Here is a 17,293-nt window from a genome sequence, read left to right as displayed (position 1 = left end):
AGGTGGCATTTTAATCTGGGAGACTGGAGGAGAAAGCTGGCCACAGAAAGAGCAGGGCTGGGGGAGCCGAGGAAGAGCACTCTGGGGAGAGCTTGTGCAGAGGCCCCGCGCGGGAGGGCGCCCAGAGGGCGCAGACACGGATGGCCAGTGTGTGCATTGGGGCGAGGGCTGTGGTGAGTGCAAGAAGGGTGGTGGGAGATGAGTCAGGAGATGGGTCAGCCTCCCTTCGAGTATCACCTTCCCCTCGATGTCGCCTCTGGGTTAGCTGTACCACGATGCAGCCATCTCTCCTCACACCTCAGCAACATCCCCACCTCGCCCAGGGCAACTGGGAGTCCTTACAGGGCCCCTTGGAGGTAGTAAACACACCCACAGATATGCAAACAGATAGCTCACAGCTATGAAATTTGAAAGAATTTTTATGACTATTCCTTTTGAAATTATTTTGCTACGACAAACTCGATTAATTATGGGCTCCTGGACTTCCGGTTTCCCGGCAATCATGACACATACCTGGAACTTGCAGAGAATTCTGGGAAATTGCCAAGAATTCTAGAAAATCTAACCAATCATTTGCCCTGAAATGTAATGAACATTGTACAAATACTAAATGCCATAATTGTAAAAGTTGCCATAATATATTTGCTAGTTGTTAACACACATTTTACTTCTGATTTTGCTTCCTTCTTTCGAAACTGAGTCCCTGCATTTTCAGGTGGCAGGCACCCCGGTGAGTCCCGAGAAGCTTGAGCGTCCCCCTGGGGCTGCCGAGCTGGGGAGGAGGGGCCTGTCTGTTCTGTCCTGAGGGTGGGCTCACATGTCCCTCGTCCCAGAGGCCAAGGTAGGTGTGGCTGGGACCCTGGCCCTGGCTCCCCCCCCCCACCCCCACCCCCCCTGTGAGAGGGGGAGAGGGGACCCGGGGTGCATTTCAGCAGGAAGGGTCATGAGACTTCCTGAAGGCGGAGCAGAGCACCATTGCTTCCTGGACTCCGGAGCCTGCCAGGCGCACGGAGCCTGAGAGTGAGGAGGTGCTGGCAGCAGGCCCCTGGCCCACCGTCTCTACATGCTCGTGGCTCAGGAGGATGAGAGGAAAGGCTGGAGGCCAGAGAAGGCACTGGGGACCGGATCTGGGAAAAGCCCAAGACCTACTAGCTGTGTCCAGCAGGTGGACTCTTCAATGGTGGTACCCCTGGCTCAGGCGGCCACTTTCTTCCAGGGACACCCCCCTCACTTGCCCCTCAATTCCCTGTGGGAGGAACTTCCCAGAAATATAAAGCCAAAGTAAGAGCTGACCAGACAGGTGTTCAGAGGGGGCCATCCAACCCCAGCTCTTGCGGTCCCTGGCTGAGCTTGTCCAGGGCTACAGCTCAAGTGCCCACGAGGTGGCAGCAGAGAGTGCCCATCGGATCTGGAGCCCAAGGGAGGCCTGGAAATGGCCCAGGGAGCTGGTTTCCTAACCTGGCCCCAGGCGAAAAGGAGTCCCCTCTCTGACCAGGGCTTTTGAAAAACCACTCTTTCAAGATTCTCCCCCACCCTACCGGAATCTCTGGGAGGGGATTTGCCCTCCAGTTGAGAACCATTCAGATTAAAAAAAATTTTTTTTCTTTATTGATTTTTAGAGCGAGAGGAAAGAAAATGAGATAGAAACAGTGATGAGAGAGAACATCGATTGGCTGCCTCCTGCATGCCCCCCACTGGGGATTTAGCCCACAGTCTGGGCATGTGCCCTGACAGGGAATCTAACCTGCGACCTCTTGGTGCACGGGTCAGTGCTCAACCACTGAGCCACACCGGCCGGGGAGAACCATTCAGATTTTGAACACACAGAAAAGAGGGTAAGACAGGTGTGATGCTCCTTCCTTCTTTTCCTTTCCTTTTCCTCCCTCCCTCCCTCCCTCCCTCCCTCCCTCCCTCCCTCCCTCCCTTCCAGGTTGACATCTCTGCCGCTGAGACCCAGGTGGACCCGTCACCGAGGCCTTGGCTGTGAAGAGTGGGAGCAGAGAGGTTGGGCATCTCCAGCCTAAGAAGGCTTGAGCGCAGGGTGGGCCAGCCTGGCTGGAGAGCTGGATGCGAAAGTTAGCATTCCTTCCCCCATCCTACCGAGTCCTCCAGGTTCTCGGGACCTCGACCACCTGCAGGGCACCCGGAGCCAGCACTGGGCCAGCAGCCAGTCTGACAGACCTGGGTCTGAGTCCTGGCTCTGGGACCTCGGGCAGACCCCTCCGAGTCTCAGCGTCCTCCAGAGCACAGCGGGAGCAGTGAGTCTGCCCACCCTGTGAAACTGTCACCCCTCACCATGCAAAACAGCAAGACTCCACAAAAAAACCAGCACAGCACCCCGCACATTCCAGACATTTAATAAATGGGGTTGTTAGGTTCATGTCCATCATAGGGCCGGCTGAGTGGCTGTGGGGCTGCACACTGGGGACAAGCCTCCCCAAATGAGACCAAATGGGGCACAGGTATGGGGGGAGTAAAAGGCCTCACAAAAGTGGGGTGCTCATTCCTGACTTTCCTCAGCGTTCCCAGGACACGGGTCTCTATTCCGGATGCCCCGAGACGGGCCAAGTCTTTCCCTCCCCGCCCTGAGTCAACGCTTTACCCAGCATGCACAGGGTCTGTGCAGCCTGAAACAGCCCATGCCAGCAACCCCCTGGGAGAGCTTCAAGCCCCGGTGGGCAGCCCTGGGCCGGATGACCCAGGTGGCTCTGGTGACCGAAGTGGTGAGGAAAGGTGCTGAGGGCAGAGCTGAAGCTTGTGCAATTGAGGGAGGGACCTGTGCCAGGCCAGGGGAGGTGGGGGCTCTCCGGAGGGTGTCACCAGAGTCCTGGACTCTCGGGGCAAGTGTGGCTGCAAGCTGAACCAGCCCTAGCTCCCCCGGAACTGTCCCTGGGATGCCTGCGCTGAAGCCCAAAGTCCCTGGGGACTGGGTAAGGGCTGTCCCCTGACCTCTGGCTACCTCTCACCATGCAAGACAGCTTCTGGAATTTTGCCCCAGAGCTCATGTGGGAATGGCAGACCCCCTTGGAAGGGCAGGCCCGGAGCTCTGCTCCACCGCCGCTTACCGTGGTCACATCAGAGTCCGGAGGGGTCATCTCCACCAGGTTGATGTAGTAGGGGGCATCCTTCCAGGTGGGGTGATTGTCGTTGATGTCCAGGAGGGTGATGTTGACCTGTGAAGCCACAGGCGGCACTGTGGGATGCACTTAGCTGGGCCGTACAAGGACAGTGCCCACGAAGGGGACACATTCAGATGCCTAAGGGGCATCTTGGCATTAGTTCCACCAGCTCAGGGCCTGGGCTTTCAAGGACAGGAGGAGGCCAGGGTCCTTCAGAGGGATTAGGTGCTGTCCCATTAGGAGGCAGGCGAACCGATGAGATGACCCCTGAAATTGTTCCTGAGACCTGGGACTTGTCCCACCCACCCCTGGTCTTGACGAAAGGTGATTGACAGGGTGGGGAGGTTGGGGGGGGGGCTCTGATAGTCAGTCTCAGCTATAAGCCAAGCAATTTCCCTGCTCACCTGTCACCAGGTGAATTATTTATCGAGCTCCGAATCCTATTAGCAGGGGCCTCCTGTGACCAAATAAGGCACCAGGGACTTTTCTGCCAAGTCCCCGGCCAAGCAACACCAACCCCAGTCTCTCCGGCTGGGCTAGGGTGGGGGCAGTAGCTGGGGCAGCTGCAGTGGGCTGGGTGAGGGCAATGGGAAAAGGTCAGGAGAGGGGTCCCAAGGGAGAGCCACAGAAAGCAAATACAGATCCAGGGGGGCAGGTGACGAGAACGACGTGTCAGCCGGCCTTCCTGCTTCCTTTCGCACAGGGGGGCTATCGCTCTCTTCCCCATTCTCCCTGCAGCCGAGCTCGGGACCCTCAACCATCCTTCCTCTAGTTCCCTACCCTGAGGCACCTTGGAGGGTGGCGGGCCTTGGACGGGGCTCTGGGCCTGCAGGGGTCCTACTGCTCATGGGGGGGGGCCCCGGGCATCAGTTCTCAGCACCACAAGGGTTAGGGGTGGGGTAGTGACAGGCCCCAGGGACCCCCCAAGGGCCCTGCTTCCTGCCGAGCCACTCTTCCTGGCAGACACACTGCTGCCCCGGAGCCCGCAGGGAGGGCCTGTGGGTCTCCCTCCTTCTCCTACCCGACCCGGTGGTCTTTTGGGGGGAGGGGAGAAAATATTTGCTCCTCTGAGTGCCCCCAGGTCCCAGGTGGGAACGCCGTTCTTCCCGTAGCTGGGCTGGCCGCAGGGCTGACCTTCGCTGACAGAGCTGGTGGCTGCTGCCACCCTCACTCCACTCCCACAATGCCTCACGCTGCCCCGGACCAAGGGCCTGGAGGCCTGGAGGTGCAGCCTGAAGATGAGCCAGGGAGCAGCAGGCTGGAGGGCACGTGAGCAGCTGGGGGCACAGGAGGGGTGGGCACTCACGGTGGCGATGCCTGTTTTCTGGTTGTGGCCCACGCCCCCATCCACCGCTCGAACGATGAGGATGTACTCAGCCTTGGTCTCTCGGTCCAGCAGGGAGGTGGTAGTGAGCTCACCTGCAGGAGAGGGGTGTGAGAGAGGGTGTGGGTGGGCCAGGGGGAGCGCGGGGAGGAAGGGAGCGAGGGGAAGAACAGAGGGAGGGAGAGCGTGAGAGAGGCCTGTAGGATCCAGTGATCCGGTGCCTATGTGCTGGGGGGATGTGCCCACGGAGGGAGGGGTGGGCACCAGCCTGTAAGATCTGGTGCCTATGTGCTGGGGAGATGTGCCCACGGAGCGAGGGGAGAGCCAGCCTGTAGGATCCAGTGATCCGGTGCCTATGTGCTGGGGGGATGTGCCCACGGAGGGAGGGGAGAGCCAGCCTGTAGGATCCAGTGATCCGGTGCCTATGTGCTGGGGAGATGTGCCCACGGAGCGAGGGGAGAGCCAGCCTGTAGGATCCAGTGATCCGGTGCCTATGTGCTGGGGGGATATGCCCACGGAGGGAGGGGTGAGCGCCAGCCTCGACAACGGGACCCAGAGCTGGGTGATATAATGCCATGACGAGGAGGTATTTTCAAATGTGGGGAAATCAAGGCCAAGTATGGGGTTGGTGGCTGGAAAACAGGGCAGAAGGGCCATTTGGCTCTAAGCTCAGACATCTAACATTATCTTACTGGCTTTATTGCTTGGAACTGGTTACTTAAAGTCTGTGTGCCTCGGTTTCCTCATGTAGTCAAAGGGGAACAGCAATAGGACCTACCGCATCTGGCTGCGGGGTTAACCTAGTTACCCTGGGAAGCTCAGACCAGCGCCTGGCACTGTTTATTCACGTGGTCACAGAAATACTGCAACCGGACTGAAACACACATGTGCCGACTGGGACTCACTGGACAGTTCAACCTCTGGTGCTTGGGAATGAACAGTTATACAATGATTTCCTTAATTATCTGTGGGTAACAATTATATTGCCTTGACATTATTTAGCACATATACTAGTTATTCTATTAAAGATAAACATTGAAGCCCAGCTGATGTGGCTCAGTGGTTGAGCACTGACTCATGCACCAAGAGGTTGCAAGTTTGATTCCCGGTCAGGACACATGCCCAGGTTGCAGGCCTGGTCCCCAGTGGGGAGCATACAGGAGGCAGCCAATTGATGTTCTCTCTCATCGATGTTTCTCTCTCTCTCTTCCTCTCCCTTCCCCTCTCTCTCTCAAATCAATAAAGAAAAAAAAAAAGATAAACATTTAAAACAGACCACAACTTTTGTCAGCCTGTTTTTGCGTTTTCTTTGTATATTGGTCTAAAAAATATGGTGGCCACCCTGGTCATGGTGTGCTGGTAATTATTTGATAACCAGCTCCCCAAAAGAAAAAAAAGGGCACCTGCCAATTTTGATGGTGTAAACAACCTTACCAGGGCCCATGGTAAACCACCAACTTGATGACACTGAGCACAGAGTTGGGAAGAGGTGCCCCTAGTTGGCTATCACTGCAGGTGACAACCAGAGCCAGCCACTCCAGCACATGGTGGTAGCCAGGCCACTTGTCATGGAAAGCAGTTTTGAGGACAGTGAGACCCAGATCTGAATTCTGATTATGGCCCTTCCCAGATGCTTGGCCCTGGGAAAGTCACTTAATTTCTCTGAGCCTCTGTTTCCCCATCTGTGCAGTGGAGATTAGTATGCCTTTGAACCAGAGCTGGGGTGAGGATTAAATAACTATAGGTGAAGCTTCAATACTCAGGAAATGCTCGTTTTCTCCCAATAGACTGTGAGATTTCTCAGGGTGCAGACTCTGTGCTCTCCATCTTTCATCCCCAATGCCCGAGCTGTGCAACTCGGGGCAAGTTACTTAACTTCTCCGGGCTTGTTTCATTCTATCACGAAACAAGGGAGCTGGGCCAGAGGGTCGCTGGGACCCCTTCCACTATCCCACTCCCCCCTTTCCCTGCTGGCCTGTCCTCTGGCCTGCGCAGGGCTGAGAAGGGAGCTGGGGTGGGGAGGGGCAGCGAAGGTGCTAAGGTGTGGAATGAAGGACTGGCAAAGGTATGCCTGCCTAGGCATGATCCTTGGTGGGGTGGTGTCGATTAATTGGCAGGGCGAGGAAGAAATTAATCTCTAAAAAGTTTTAAACACGAACTTGTCGGCATGATAGATGGCTCTTCCTGTCTGGGAAATTAGATCCAATTAAGGCCGCCTTTGTGGAGCGGGCTTGGCTAATTTGACCGAAGAGCTATGAGGAAAACGTTTACACCTTCAGAGCTAAAGGAGTCGTGTTAAGGTAGCAAGAAAATGTCCCTGTCATTACTAAAAGCCCGGGGTGGAGCTGGGGTCGCTGACTGCGGAGGCGGGCGGGGTGCCGCACGGTCGGGGCGCCGGCCGCGGGATCCGGGTGGCAGCCTGCAGCTCCAGCACGCTTTCTATAAGGGAGCAGTTCAAGTCTGGGCTCTGCAGTCAGAAATTCAGGCTCTGCGGGTCCTCAGTCAAGTTGCTTAACCTCTCCTGTGCCTCAGTTTCCTCGTCTGGAAAATGGGGACAATGCCACTACCTGCCTCAAGAGTGGTGAAGAAAGGGAGGTGGGATGATACTAGTCGGAGCAGTCACAGCAGTGCTGAGCACTTGGTTAGTGCTGACCACGATATGATTCTGAGCCCCCTGGAAACGTGGGCTTGTTGAGGGCGGATGCTTCTGAGAGCAGGGAGCAAGTCCCCGCAGGGAGGTGGAGAGAGAGGCTCAGGATGGTCTCGAATGTGCTCAGTTTTTGTACATGTCAGCCCCAGCCATCTGCTCCCCAAGCTCCCAGGAAAAGGGGACCAAAGAGATCGAAGGCAGACTTCAACCAGGAAGGCACGGATGACAGGAAGACTCAGTGCCCCGCTGGCCCCGGAACATCTCTGGCAGGGATGACCTGTTCACCAAAGAATCCTCTCCCTTACCAGGCTAGAATGATTGCAGCAAAGTGGTTGCCAGGCCAAGGACTTCGTTTCCCAGCCTTCCTTGCATCTAGGGAGGGCAACTGCCTGGTTCTGGCCAATAGGATGTGGGCACACGTGATGTATGTCACCTCCAGATTTGGCCCATAAACATCTCCTTACAAAGACTCCATGGTCTCTTTTCCCTTCTGCAGTGACCTTGGAGCCACAACACGGCAGGGACCTGGGTCCCAGAATCACCACGTGGAAGGCTGTCCACCGAACACGGAGCTGGACTGCTGTGGAGTTAGAATTTCTGTTGTGAGCCACTGAGATTTCGGGGTTTGCTTGTTTAGCATCTACAGTCCTCTTACCTAATACAGACATAGGTGCTTAGAAGTGGAACGCCCTGTGGGCCCACTAAGCTGACTTAGAACCCTGCGAGGGCGGGCCGTGTTTCATTCCCCTCGTACGCCAGCACCCGCCACAGCACTGGCAGATATCCACTGACACCTGAGTAAACAGGAATGAGCAGCTGGTGTGGCTCAGTGGATTGAGGGTCACCCTATGGACTGAGAGGTCCAGGTTCGATTCCCGGTCAGAGCACATGCCCAGGTTTTGGGCTTGATCCCCAGTGGGGGGTCTGCAGGAGGCAGCTGATCGATGTTTCTCTCTCACATTGATGTTTCTATCTCTCTCTCCCTTCCTCTCTCTCTAAAAAAAAATCAATAAAAACATATTAAAAACTATATATATATGAATGAATGTCCAGAGGCCTCATATTCCTTCCCAGCTTCTGGATAAGAAGCCTGGGGTCTTATTGCTTTTTCCTGCTCCCCTTCCCTCCCAGCTTCGAGGAGGAGAGAAATGAAGAAGGACGGAGTTACACGGGCTGAGCACAGAGCCAGGGATGTGGGCCCCTAGGTGAAAAGAACGAAAGAGTAACGATAATAAGCTAAGTTTGTTAGCACTCACTATGCAGGGCCTACTTTGTTTCCTATAATGACTCGCTGAATCCACACAGCAGCCCTCCTATGATCACCATCATTTTTAGGTGGAGAAACTGAGGCACACACACAGTTAGGATGAGGAGTCGACTCAAGAATGAGGTTGGCAACTGAGGGAGGGGGACACTCAGGCTGGACGCAGGTGTCCCTAAAGAACGGCAGGCAGAAGGGAGCACATTTGAAACAGAGCAGCACTCTTCATCACTGAGAGACATTCTCTCGTGGATCAATTCATGCTGTGATTTTTGGTAAGATCGGTCATCTCACTCAAATTCGTAGTTCAGGGATGAAACCAGGTGCTCAAGGACAGCTTGCTAAAAACATGGGCTTCCGGTGAAGGGGAGGAGGCCTGACCCAGAGGCAGGCCCGGCCTGGGCAGGAGAGTGGGCCCGGAGTGCAGGAGACCGGGCCGTGGGGCTCACCTGAGCGGGCGCCGATCCGAAACTGGGAGGAGCCCTCCAGGGAGTAGATGATGGACTCCTGGCCGTACTCCCGGGAGCGGTCCAGGTCCGTGGCATTCAGGAACAGCACCGTGGCTCCTTCCAGAGACAAGGGTGGGGCAGGGTGCATACTGCTCAACACGCCTCTCCCCTCCCCTCCCTGCCTGGCCACCTATTAAATACACTCAGACTGACCAACCTGGACTTTGAGTCAGAAAGAAATGAAGCTCCATATTAAATTATTCTACCTTTCTTATATCCAGTTCTGGTCTTGTTTTATCTTGCTCACAAGGGGAATTTATGAGGGTTTTTATTTTCTGTTTCCTGTCCAGTTGAGGCCCTCACCTTCATTTCCTCCTCTGTGGAGCCTGGTCAGGGCATCGGCCTTTCCAGCTGCCCTGGCCAGGCCCCGAGAGCAGCTTGCCCTGCCACCGAGCCGCCCAGGGCTTTCTGCGCCCTCCTCACCCGAATGCCAGCTCTGGCGGAGTGGTGAGCAGGTGCAGAGTGTGGGTCTCCAGGGCCACCACACCCAGGCTGGAATGCGGCGGGACCTCTGGCAAGCGCTTTAACTTGTCTGGGCCTCATGTTCCCTCTGTAAGATGGGTCTAGCCATGAAGCTCATTCGTGGGGCTGTTGGTGAGGATCCCACAGAGAAAGCCTGCAGGGCGCAGACCTGGCCAGGCTGTGGTTACTACTGTGCTGATGGATCAACAGCCCCTGGGGGCATAAGAGGCCAGGCAGCGTGCTGTGCGACAGGAAGGTCATTCTGGCCCCTTCCAGGGAGCTGTGGGGCCTTGACTTGACTCTTAGTCCTGCTTTAAGCAGGACAGATACATGGGCACTGACACACCACTTTATCCAAGCATATTCAACTTTGAAGAGGATTAAGTGCCATGATGGAGGCATCTCCTTGGCAGAGTCTCTGGGGATGGTAGAAATGCAGGGGCCACTTGAGCAGTGACCTTCTCCAGGGCTAGGTGGGCTGGGTACAGTCTGGCACCCACCTAGCAAGTCATCAGACACCAGGGAGGTACCAGGAGGCTCTCTGTAGAAGGCTCTGTGGTGCCAAGGACAGTCACCCCTGACTCCAGCTGAGCCTGACTCCTCCAGCTGTCCCGACTCCTCCAGCTGTCCCTGACTCCTCCAGCTGTCCCGACTCCTCCAGCTGTCCCTGACTCCTCCAGCTCTCCCTGACTCCTCCAGCTGCTCCCGACTCCTCCAGCTGTCCCGACTCCTCCAGCTGCTCCTGACTCCTCCAGCTGCTCCTGACTCCTCCAGCTGTCCCGACTCCTCCAGCTGTCCCTGACTCCTCCAGCTGTCCCTGACTCCTCCAGCTGCTCCCGACTCCTCCAGCTGTCCCGACTCCTCCAGCTGCTCCTGACTCCTCCAGCTGTCCCTGACTCCTCCAGCTGTCCCTGACTCCACCAGCTGCCCCTGACTCCTCCAGCTGCCCCTGACTCCTCCAGCTGTCCCGACTCCTCCAGCTGTCCTGACTCCTCCAGCTGTCCCTGACTCCTCCAGCTGCCCCTGACTCCTCCAGCTGCTCCTGACTCCTCCAGCTGTCCCTGACTCCACCAGCTGCCCCTGACTCCTCCAGCTGCTCCCGACTCCTCCAGCTGCTCCCGACTCCTCCAGCTGCTCCGACTCCTCCAGCTGTCCCGACTCCTCCAGCTGTCCTGACTCCTCCAGCTGTCCCTGACTCCTCCAGCTGCCCCTGACTCCTCCAGCTGCTCCTGACTCCTCCAGCTGCTCCTGACTCCTCCAGCTGTCCCTGACTCCTCCAGCTGCTCCTGACTCCTCCAGCTGCTCCTGACTCCTCCAGCTGTCCCTGACTCCTCCAGCTGTCCCTGACTCCTCCAGCTGCCCCTGACTCCTCCAGCTGCCCCTGACTCCTCCAGCTGTCCCGACTCCTCCAGCTGCCCCTGACTCCTCCAGCTGCTCCCGACTCCTCCAGCTGCTCCCGACTCCTCCAGCTGCTCCCGACTCCTCCAGCTGCTCCTGACTCCTCCAGCTGCTCCTGACTCCTCCAGCTGTCCCGACTCCTCCAGCTGCTCCTGACTCCTCCAGCTGTCCCGACTCCTCCAGCTGCCCCTGACTCCTCCAGCTGCTCCCGACTCCTCCAGCTGCTCCTGACTCCTCCAGCTGCTCCCGACTCCTCCAGCTGCTCCCGACTCCTCCAGCTGCCCCTGACTCCTCCAGCTGTCCCGACTCCTCCAGCTGCTCCCGACTCCTCCAGCTGTCCCGACTCCTCCAGCTGCTCCCTGACTCCTCCAGCTGCTCCTGACTCCTCCAGTTGTCCCCAATTCCTCCAGCTGAGCCTGACTCCTCCAGCTGCTCCTGACTCCTCCAGCTGCCCCTGACTCCTCCAGCTGCTCCTGACTCCTCCAGCTGCCCCTGACTCCTCCAGCTGCTCCTGATTCCTCCAGCTGAGCCTGACTCCTCCAGCTGTCCCTGACTCCTCCAGCTGAGCCTGACTCCTCCAGCTGTCCCTGACTCCTCCAGCTGTCCCTGACTCCTCCAGCTGCCCCTGACTCCTCCAGCTGTCCCTGACTCCTCCAGCTGTCCCTGACTCCTCCAGCTGTCCCTGACTCCTCCAGCTGTCCCTGACTCCTCCAGCTGTCCCTGACTCCTCCAGCTGCCCCTGACTCCTCCAGCTGTCCCTGACTCCTCCAGCTGCCCCTGACTCCTCCAGCTGCCCCTGACTCCTCCAGCTGCCCCTGACTCCTCCAGCTGTCCCTGACTCCTCCAGCTGCCCCTGACTCCTCCAGCTGCCCCTGACTCCTCCAGCTATCCCTGACTCCTCCAGCTGCCCCTGACTCCTCCAGCTGTCCTGACTCCTCCAGCTGTCCCTGACTCCTCCAGCTGCCCCTGACTCCTCCAGCTGTCCTGACTCCTCCAGCTGTCCCTGACTCCTCCAGCTGCCCCTGACTCCTCCAGCTGTCCTGACTCCTCCAGCTGTCCCTGACTCCTCCAGCTGTCCCGACTCCTCCAGCTGCCCCTGACTCCTCCAGCTGCTCCTGACTCCTCCAGCTGCTCCTGACTCCTCCAGCTGCTCCTGACTCCTCCAGCTGCCCCTGACTCCTCCAGCTGTCCTGACTCCTCCAGCTGTCCCTGACTCCTCCAGCTGCCCCTGACTCCTCCAGCTGCCCCTGACTCCTCCAGCTGCTCCTGACTCCTCCAGCTGCTCCTGACTCCTCCAGCTGTCCCGACTCCTCCAGCTGCCCCTGACTCCTCCAGCTGCCCCTGACTCCTCCAGCTGTCCCGACTCCTCCAGCTGCTCCTGACTCCTCCAGCTGTCCCTGACTCCTCCAGCTGTCCCGACTCCTCCAGCTGCTCCTGACTCCTCCAGCTGTCCCTGACTCCTCCAGCTGAGCCTGACTCCTCCAGCTGTCCCTGACTCCTCCAGCTGCTCCTGACTCCTCCAGCTGCCCCTGACTCCTCCAGCTGTCCCGACTCCTCCAGCTGCTCCTGACTCCTCCAGCTGCTCCTGACTCCTCCAGCTGTCCCGACTCCTCCAGCTGCTCCTGACTCCTCCAGCTGCTCCTGACTCCTCCAGCTGCTCCTGACTCCTCCAGCTGCCCCTGACTCCTCCAGCTGCTCCCGACTCCTCCAGCTGCTCCTGACTCCTCCAGCTGCCCCTGACTCCTCCAGCTGCTCCTGACTCCTCCAGCTGCTCCTGACTCCTCCAGCTGCTCCTGACTCCTCCAGCTGCCCCTGACTCCTCCTGCTGCTACAGCGATTCCTGACATTCATCCCCTCTGGGTATAACAGTGAAGCTGCCCCAGAGTACAGAACCGGTCTCCTGGGTCCTGAGTGTGGAGCTTATGGCCCTGGGTCTGCAAGCTGAGCCCTGGCACCTGAGACATGACTGAGGGATGAGACTCTCATTGGAACACACGCCACCCTCCAAGGCCACCCCTTCCGCCATCATGACCCATGGGACTTGGTTCACAGCATCTTAATCTCAGAACTCTCTGCACCCTCTTGTTTAATCAAGGTTGTTGAATTAATATCAGCCGTTACTGTCTTCCCTGCTGGACTGTAGCTGCAGGACAGCAGAGACCAAGTGCCTAGCAGACCGGCTGCACATGGTGCTCCGTAAGCAGCTGCGGGCTGGCAGAGAACACCTCCAAAGGCTCGCTCACTGGTCGTGAGAGACAGACAGGGAGGGCCACGGTCTTCCCAAACGTGCGTGCAAGGTCAGGTCTGCACACCCGGGCCGAGCCTGCTGGTTCCCTCCGTCACGCCCTCCCTGCCCGGGCCTACCTGCCATGATGTTCTCCACCACAGAGATGAAGTAGGCAGGCTTGCTGAACGTGGGAGGGTTGTCATTCTCATCCTGGAAGGCAGACAGACAGGTTGCAGGAGCAGCGGGCAGCGGGGCCGCCAGCATCCTGTGCTGGCCTCGCGGAGGCTGAGAATGGCTGACACTGAGGCACTCTGGCCCCGAAGTTTAACCAGAGCCAGGCGGGGTGTCGCCTGGGGGCCAGGTGCCCTCTGGCTGAGCTACAGTTCAAGGAGGTGCGACAGGCCTTGGGGAGACCGATGGGTCAGCAGGGACGGTGCGGCCTGGGGAGATGGACAAGGGCAGCAGTGGGAACTGCCTACAACCCCAGATCCCCTGGCTCTCCCATCGACCCTCCAGCCAAACTCCAAGCTCACTCTCGTTCTCCCGCTTTTGGCTCATCAGCCCCACGACGGAATGCCCCCTGGGACCTTCTTTCTCAACTCTGCCACGATGATGGTGGAAGGTTCTAGAAACCCTCCAGGAAAGGAAAGGAGAAAGGAGTAGCCCAACCCAGAAGATACTGAAGTACCAGGCGGGGGCAGGTGGTTTGCAGGCCTGAGTTCAGGCCCCGCCGCACGTACCCAGGGACTCGGCTCCTCCCCCGCCGGCCAACCCCAGCCCGGAACCCAGCACCTCCAGGTGGGAAGCAGTCCCTCCTCTGCCCAGCCTCCCCGTGGCCAGGTGAGCGGGACAGTGGGGCTGGGCTGGGGGGCCCTCTGCAGCCTTTGTCTCCTGCAGCGCTGACGCCATCTTCCTCACTGTCAGGAGGGACGTTCCTGCCCCATCCGACAGCCTCACCGCGGCCTTCTGCAGTCACTCAGTAAGCATTAGTCCCTGTGCCCCTCCTGGCCCCCCGACTCGAGCCTTCTCAACTCCCCCACGAGCCCCACACGAACGCCAGCTCCTGGGGCTCATTCACCCCAGACCCTGGAGCTAAGAGGAAGGCTCCCCAGCAAACCCCTTTCCTGGAATCAGTTCCGCTGAACCAGCCCGAAAGCGAGGGAGGCAGGATATCTGGCTGTGCACCCCTTGGGGCTTCAGAGAATCCCACCAGGGACTGTGGGTGCCCAGAAAGGAATGCCCTTCTTTCCCAACCTGGCCCCTGGCTCTGGACTGCACCCTGGCTGATGCTGACCTGTCCCTGTCCCCAGCTCAGGAACCGGCTGTGGAAGGACCTGCCAGACACCCAGGCCCCAAGCACGCCGGGTCCCCTGGCGCGGCGCGCGGGCCCCATGTGTGTGTCTATTTAAGCCTTCTGCTTGGCTGCACGGAACGGCGCCGAGAATGTCAGTGACAGAGCGTGAGGCAGAAACTTATTAGCGGTGATATTTCCCCGGATCCTGGCGCTGCGTTCGCTATTAGTTCTAATTCAGCGGCTCCCTCTACAAAAGCTTATTGTCCCCTAATGGGAAATCTACAAACCGAGTTTGACTTCTTTATTAAAAACCAACAAGCAGTGGATGAAAAGGAATCACCTGGCCGCTCTCACCAGCTCCCCTTCTTCCAGACCCTGTCTGCCTCTCCCCACTTCCACCCTGGCAGGCAGCGCTGCCACCGACTGCTTGGGGAGAGAGCAGGCAGCTTAGACAAGTGACAGCTACTTACAAGCCACCCACGTGCAAAATCAACCCGGAGGCGGTGACCTTTTCAAGTGTGGTCCTTAGACACGAGTGACTACACCATCCACCGAGGATGTTCACCCACAGCCAGGTGGCCCTGTCTCTGACCCGGAAGGAGAGTGGGGAGCCCCTTCGACCCCCATGACGGCTTTGGGGGGATCTAGTCAATAACACTGTAATAACTATGTCTGGTGTCAGGTGGGTACTAGACGTGTTGGGGTGATTACTTCACAAGTTACATAAATGTCTTAATCACTGTGTTGTATACCTGAAACTTATATAATATTGTATGTTGACTGTAATTGAAAAATAAATTTATGAAAAGAATACCAGGGCATGGTTATGGCTGGCAGGGAGTGCATTCTGGGTCGCTGGTGTACCCTGGGTGTTTCACATGGGAGGCTGCAGGCTCAAGGCAGGTAGGTGCTCAGGCTTCTGGGGACCTCCTCCTCCCGTCCCCCTGCCACCCCCGAAGCCTGACGTGCCCAGACTCTGCCCTTCCCTCTGCTGCACCGGGCTCTGCACTGCCTCTCCTGCCCATGCCACCCCGAATCCTGCTCCATGTGCCCACTCTCGACTTTTCCGTCACTGCCAGTCCGTCTTATTCCAAGCGAGTGGCACCCCCGCCAGACGGACCTTCCCACCCAGGAGCTGGCCCTGGAGCCTTGGCCTCCGGTTTCGAGGACGAGGCTTGTTAAAGCTACGTGTAGGGCAGCTCAGGGGCTGTTGGCAAAGCCAGCTGGGACACGAAGGTCATCCAACAAGCCTGCTCCGGGCGAGATGTTTTCCTGAGCATGTCAAATCACAGTGTATCTCTTAACCTGCCAGTCTGATCTAATTCTCCTGGAATCGGTAATGTGCTGACTCTTCCCTCCACACGTGTCCGCCCTCTCCTGCAGGCAGCAGCCCCCATGAGGTGGGGCGAGGGGGGGGGAGGCTTCTGCGTGTGCAGAGTTGGAGGGTCTCCGGGGGAAAAGCCTGTTGTCACCACCATCTCATCCCCGGGGTCGCTGGGGGAGCTGCACCGGGCCAACGAACCAGTGTGGAGATAAATTCAGAGGCTGATCATTTCAGACGCGAAAAGCACTAAGGTGTGCGTGATATTCATGTCAGACAAGCTGTGGTTTGGTTTCAGGCCCCTTTAGAGCGTCAGAGGAGTGGAAAAAGGAAGTGAAAAAGAAAGAGGGAAATAGAGAGAGAGGAGAGAAGATGGCCTTCCAGGAATTACCTTGAACTTCACAGGATGTAGCTATAAATGAATGAACCCCAGCTCCTGTGCCCCCAAGAGGGGGTCCGGAGGCCCTTGAGTGAACTTGGAGCAGGCGGTCAGGGCATTCCCGGGCTCTGGCCCTCCCTGGCCAGGCTGGCTGGGTTTGCTAGGACAGGCTTTGGGACAGTCTGCTAGGTAAGCCCCTGAGCTGGGGGACCGTCAAGGATCTGGGGACACAGGGTTCGTTCGGGCAGGGCCCCTGGCACCATGGGAAGCACTCACCACCCCTTACCCCGGAAGGGCAAGGCCAGCACCCCTGGGTGTACTCACAAACACTTCGATGGTGACAGGGACAGTGCTGTTCAGAGGGGGGTTGCCAGCGTCCTTGGCCATGACCGTCAGATAGATCAGTCCATTGGGTATCAGTTCGTAATCCAGGGGGCGGCTCACACTGATCACTGAAATGGCAGAAACAGGGCCCCAGGGCCGCTGTAAGCAGACTTAGATGCCCATCCAGCCAGTGCTCCCTTGGGGCAGAGGGGACAGCTAGCATGACGGGGTCAGCTCTGCCTTGTCCCCCCTCCTGCCTCTGAACTCTGAGCCCAAAGGTCTTGGCTTGGGTTCACTGGCTGCCTCAGACGTGCAGCCCCGTCTGGGTCCACCAGCTGGTACCTACTCTGGTGGTAACGTAAGCCTAACTTGACAGGTGAAGAAACCCAGGCTCAGAGCAGTTCAGTAATGGCCCAAAGACACACTGAAGCACTTAACAGAGCCAGAATCTGAGCCCAGGCTTGTCTGGATCCACAGCCCAGGTGTTACTCCTACTTGTCTGTCTGTCTGTCTCACCCACTCAGCTGGCGCTCATCTGGAGGACAGGGTCATGCCCCAGGCTCTCTAAGTCTGTCCCTGTTACTGCGCCTGATACCCTCCAGATAAACAGCTTGCCCATTTACTGCCCAGTGTCGGGGCTGCCAGGGCAGACGGTGGGGTACAGGTGGCAGCTCTCTCCTCGGCCTCCTCTGGCCTTGCCTGTTCCTCGCATTGCCTTTCTCCCCAGTTCTCCTCTCCCCAACTCCTCCCTTTACCTTGTAGGCTCTTCGTGCCTGTCCAGTGGCTGCTCTGGGCACTGGATAGACCCCCTTGGGGGCACTCAGGGTGCGGTGTTGCTGATTTTACCCTCAGCAGAACTCTGCCAGGCGGGTGAAGACCCCAACACCAAAGGCAGAGGTGGAGAGGCAGGGTCGGGAGGGGCTAAGACAGCTGCCGTGGCCTCAAACATCCCCACCCTGCACAGCCTGGACTCTCACCGCAAGCACCCTTCAGTGCTAAGCCCTGGCTCCCAACTCTGGATGGGA

At 58.1% G+C, this 17,293-nt stretch overlaps 1 protein-coding gene across 1 annotated transcript in view; it reads right to left on the bottom strand.

The window, feature by feature from the left end:
* The window catches only part of LOC118632089 (cadherin-23), a 335,260-nt gene that overhangs the window by 37,350 nt on the left and 280,617 nt on the right, over window positions 1–17,293 (bottom strand). Inside the window, exons 18-22 of the mRNA XM_036264847.1 lie at window positions 16,269–16,396; window positions 13,088–13,160; window positions 8,804–8,920; window positions 4,426–4,538; window positions 3,066–3,173 (exon numbers count right to left, since the gene is read on the bottom strand). Of these exons, the coding sequence (XP_036120740.1) occupies window positions 3,066–3,173; window positions 4,426–4,538; window positions 8,804–8,920; window positions 13,088–13,160; window positions 16,269–16,396 (539 nt within the window). The remainder of the gene's footprint in view (window positions 1–3,065; window positions 3,174–4,425; window positions 4,539–8,803; window positions 8,921–13,087; window positions 13,161–16,268; window positions 16,397–17,293) is intronic.

This window comes from Molossus molossus, unplaced genomic scaffold (genome assembly GCF_014108415.1).
Source record: "Molossus molossus isolate mMolMol1 unplaced genomic scaffold, mMolMol1.p scaffold_m16_p_17, whole genome shotgun sequence".
Classification (NCBI taxonomy): Eukaryota; Metazoa; Chordata; class Mammalia; order Chiroptera; family Molossidae; genus Molossus; species Molossus molossus.
Note: the sequence above shows the minus strand (reverse complement) of the source record. Positions and strands in the feature narration are given on the sequence as shown.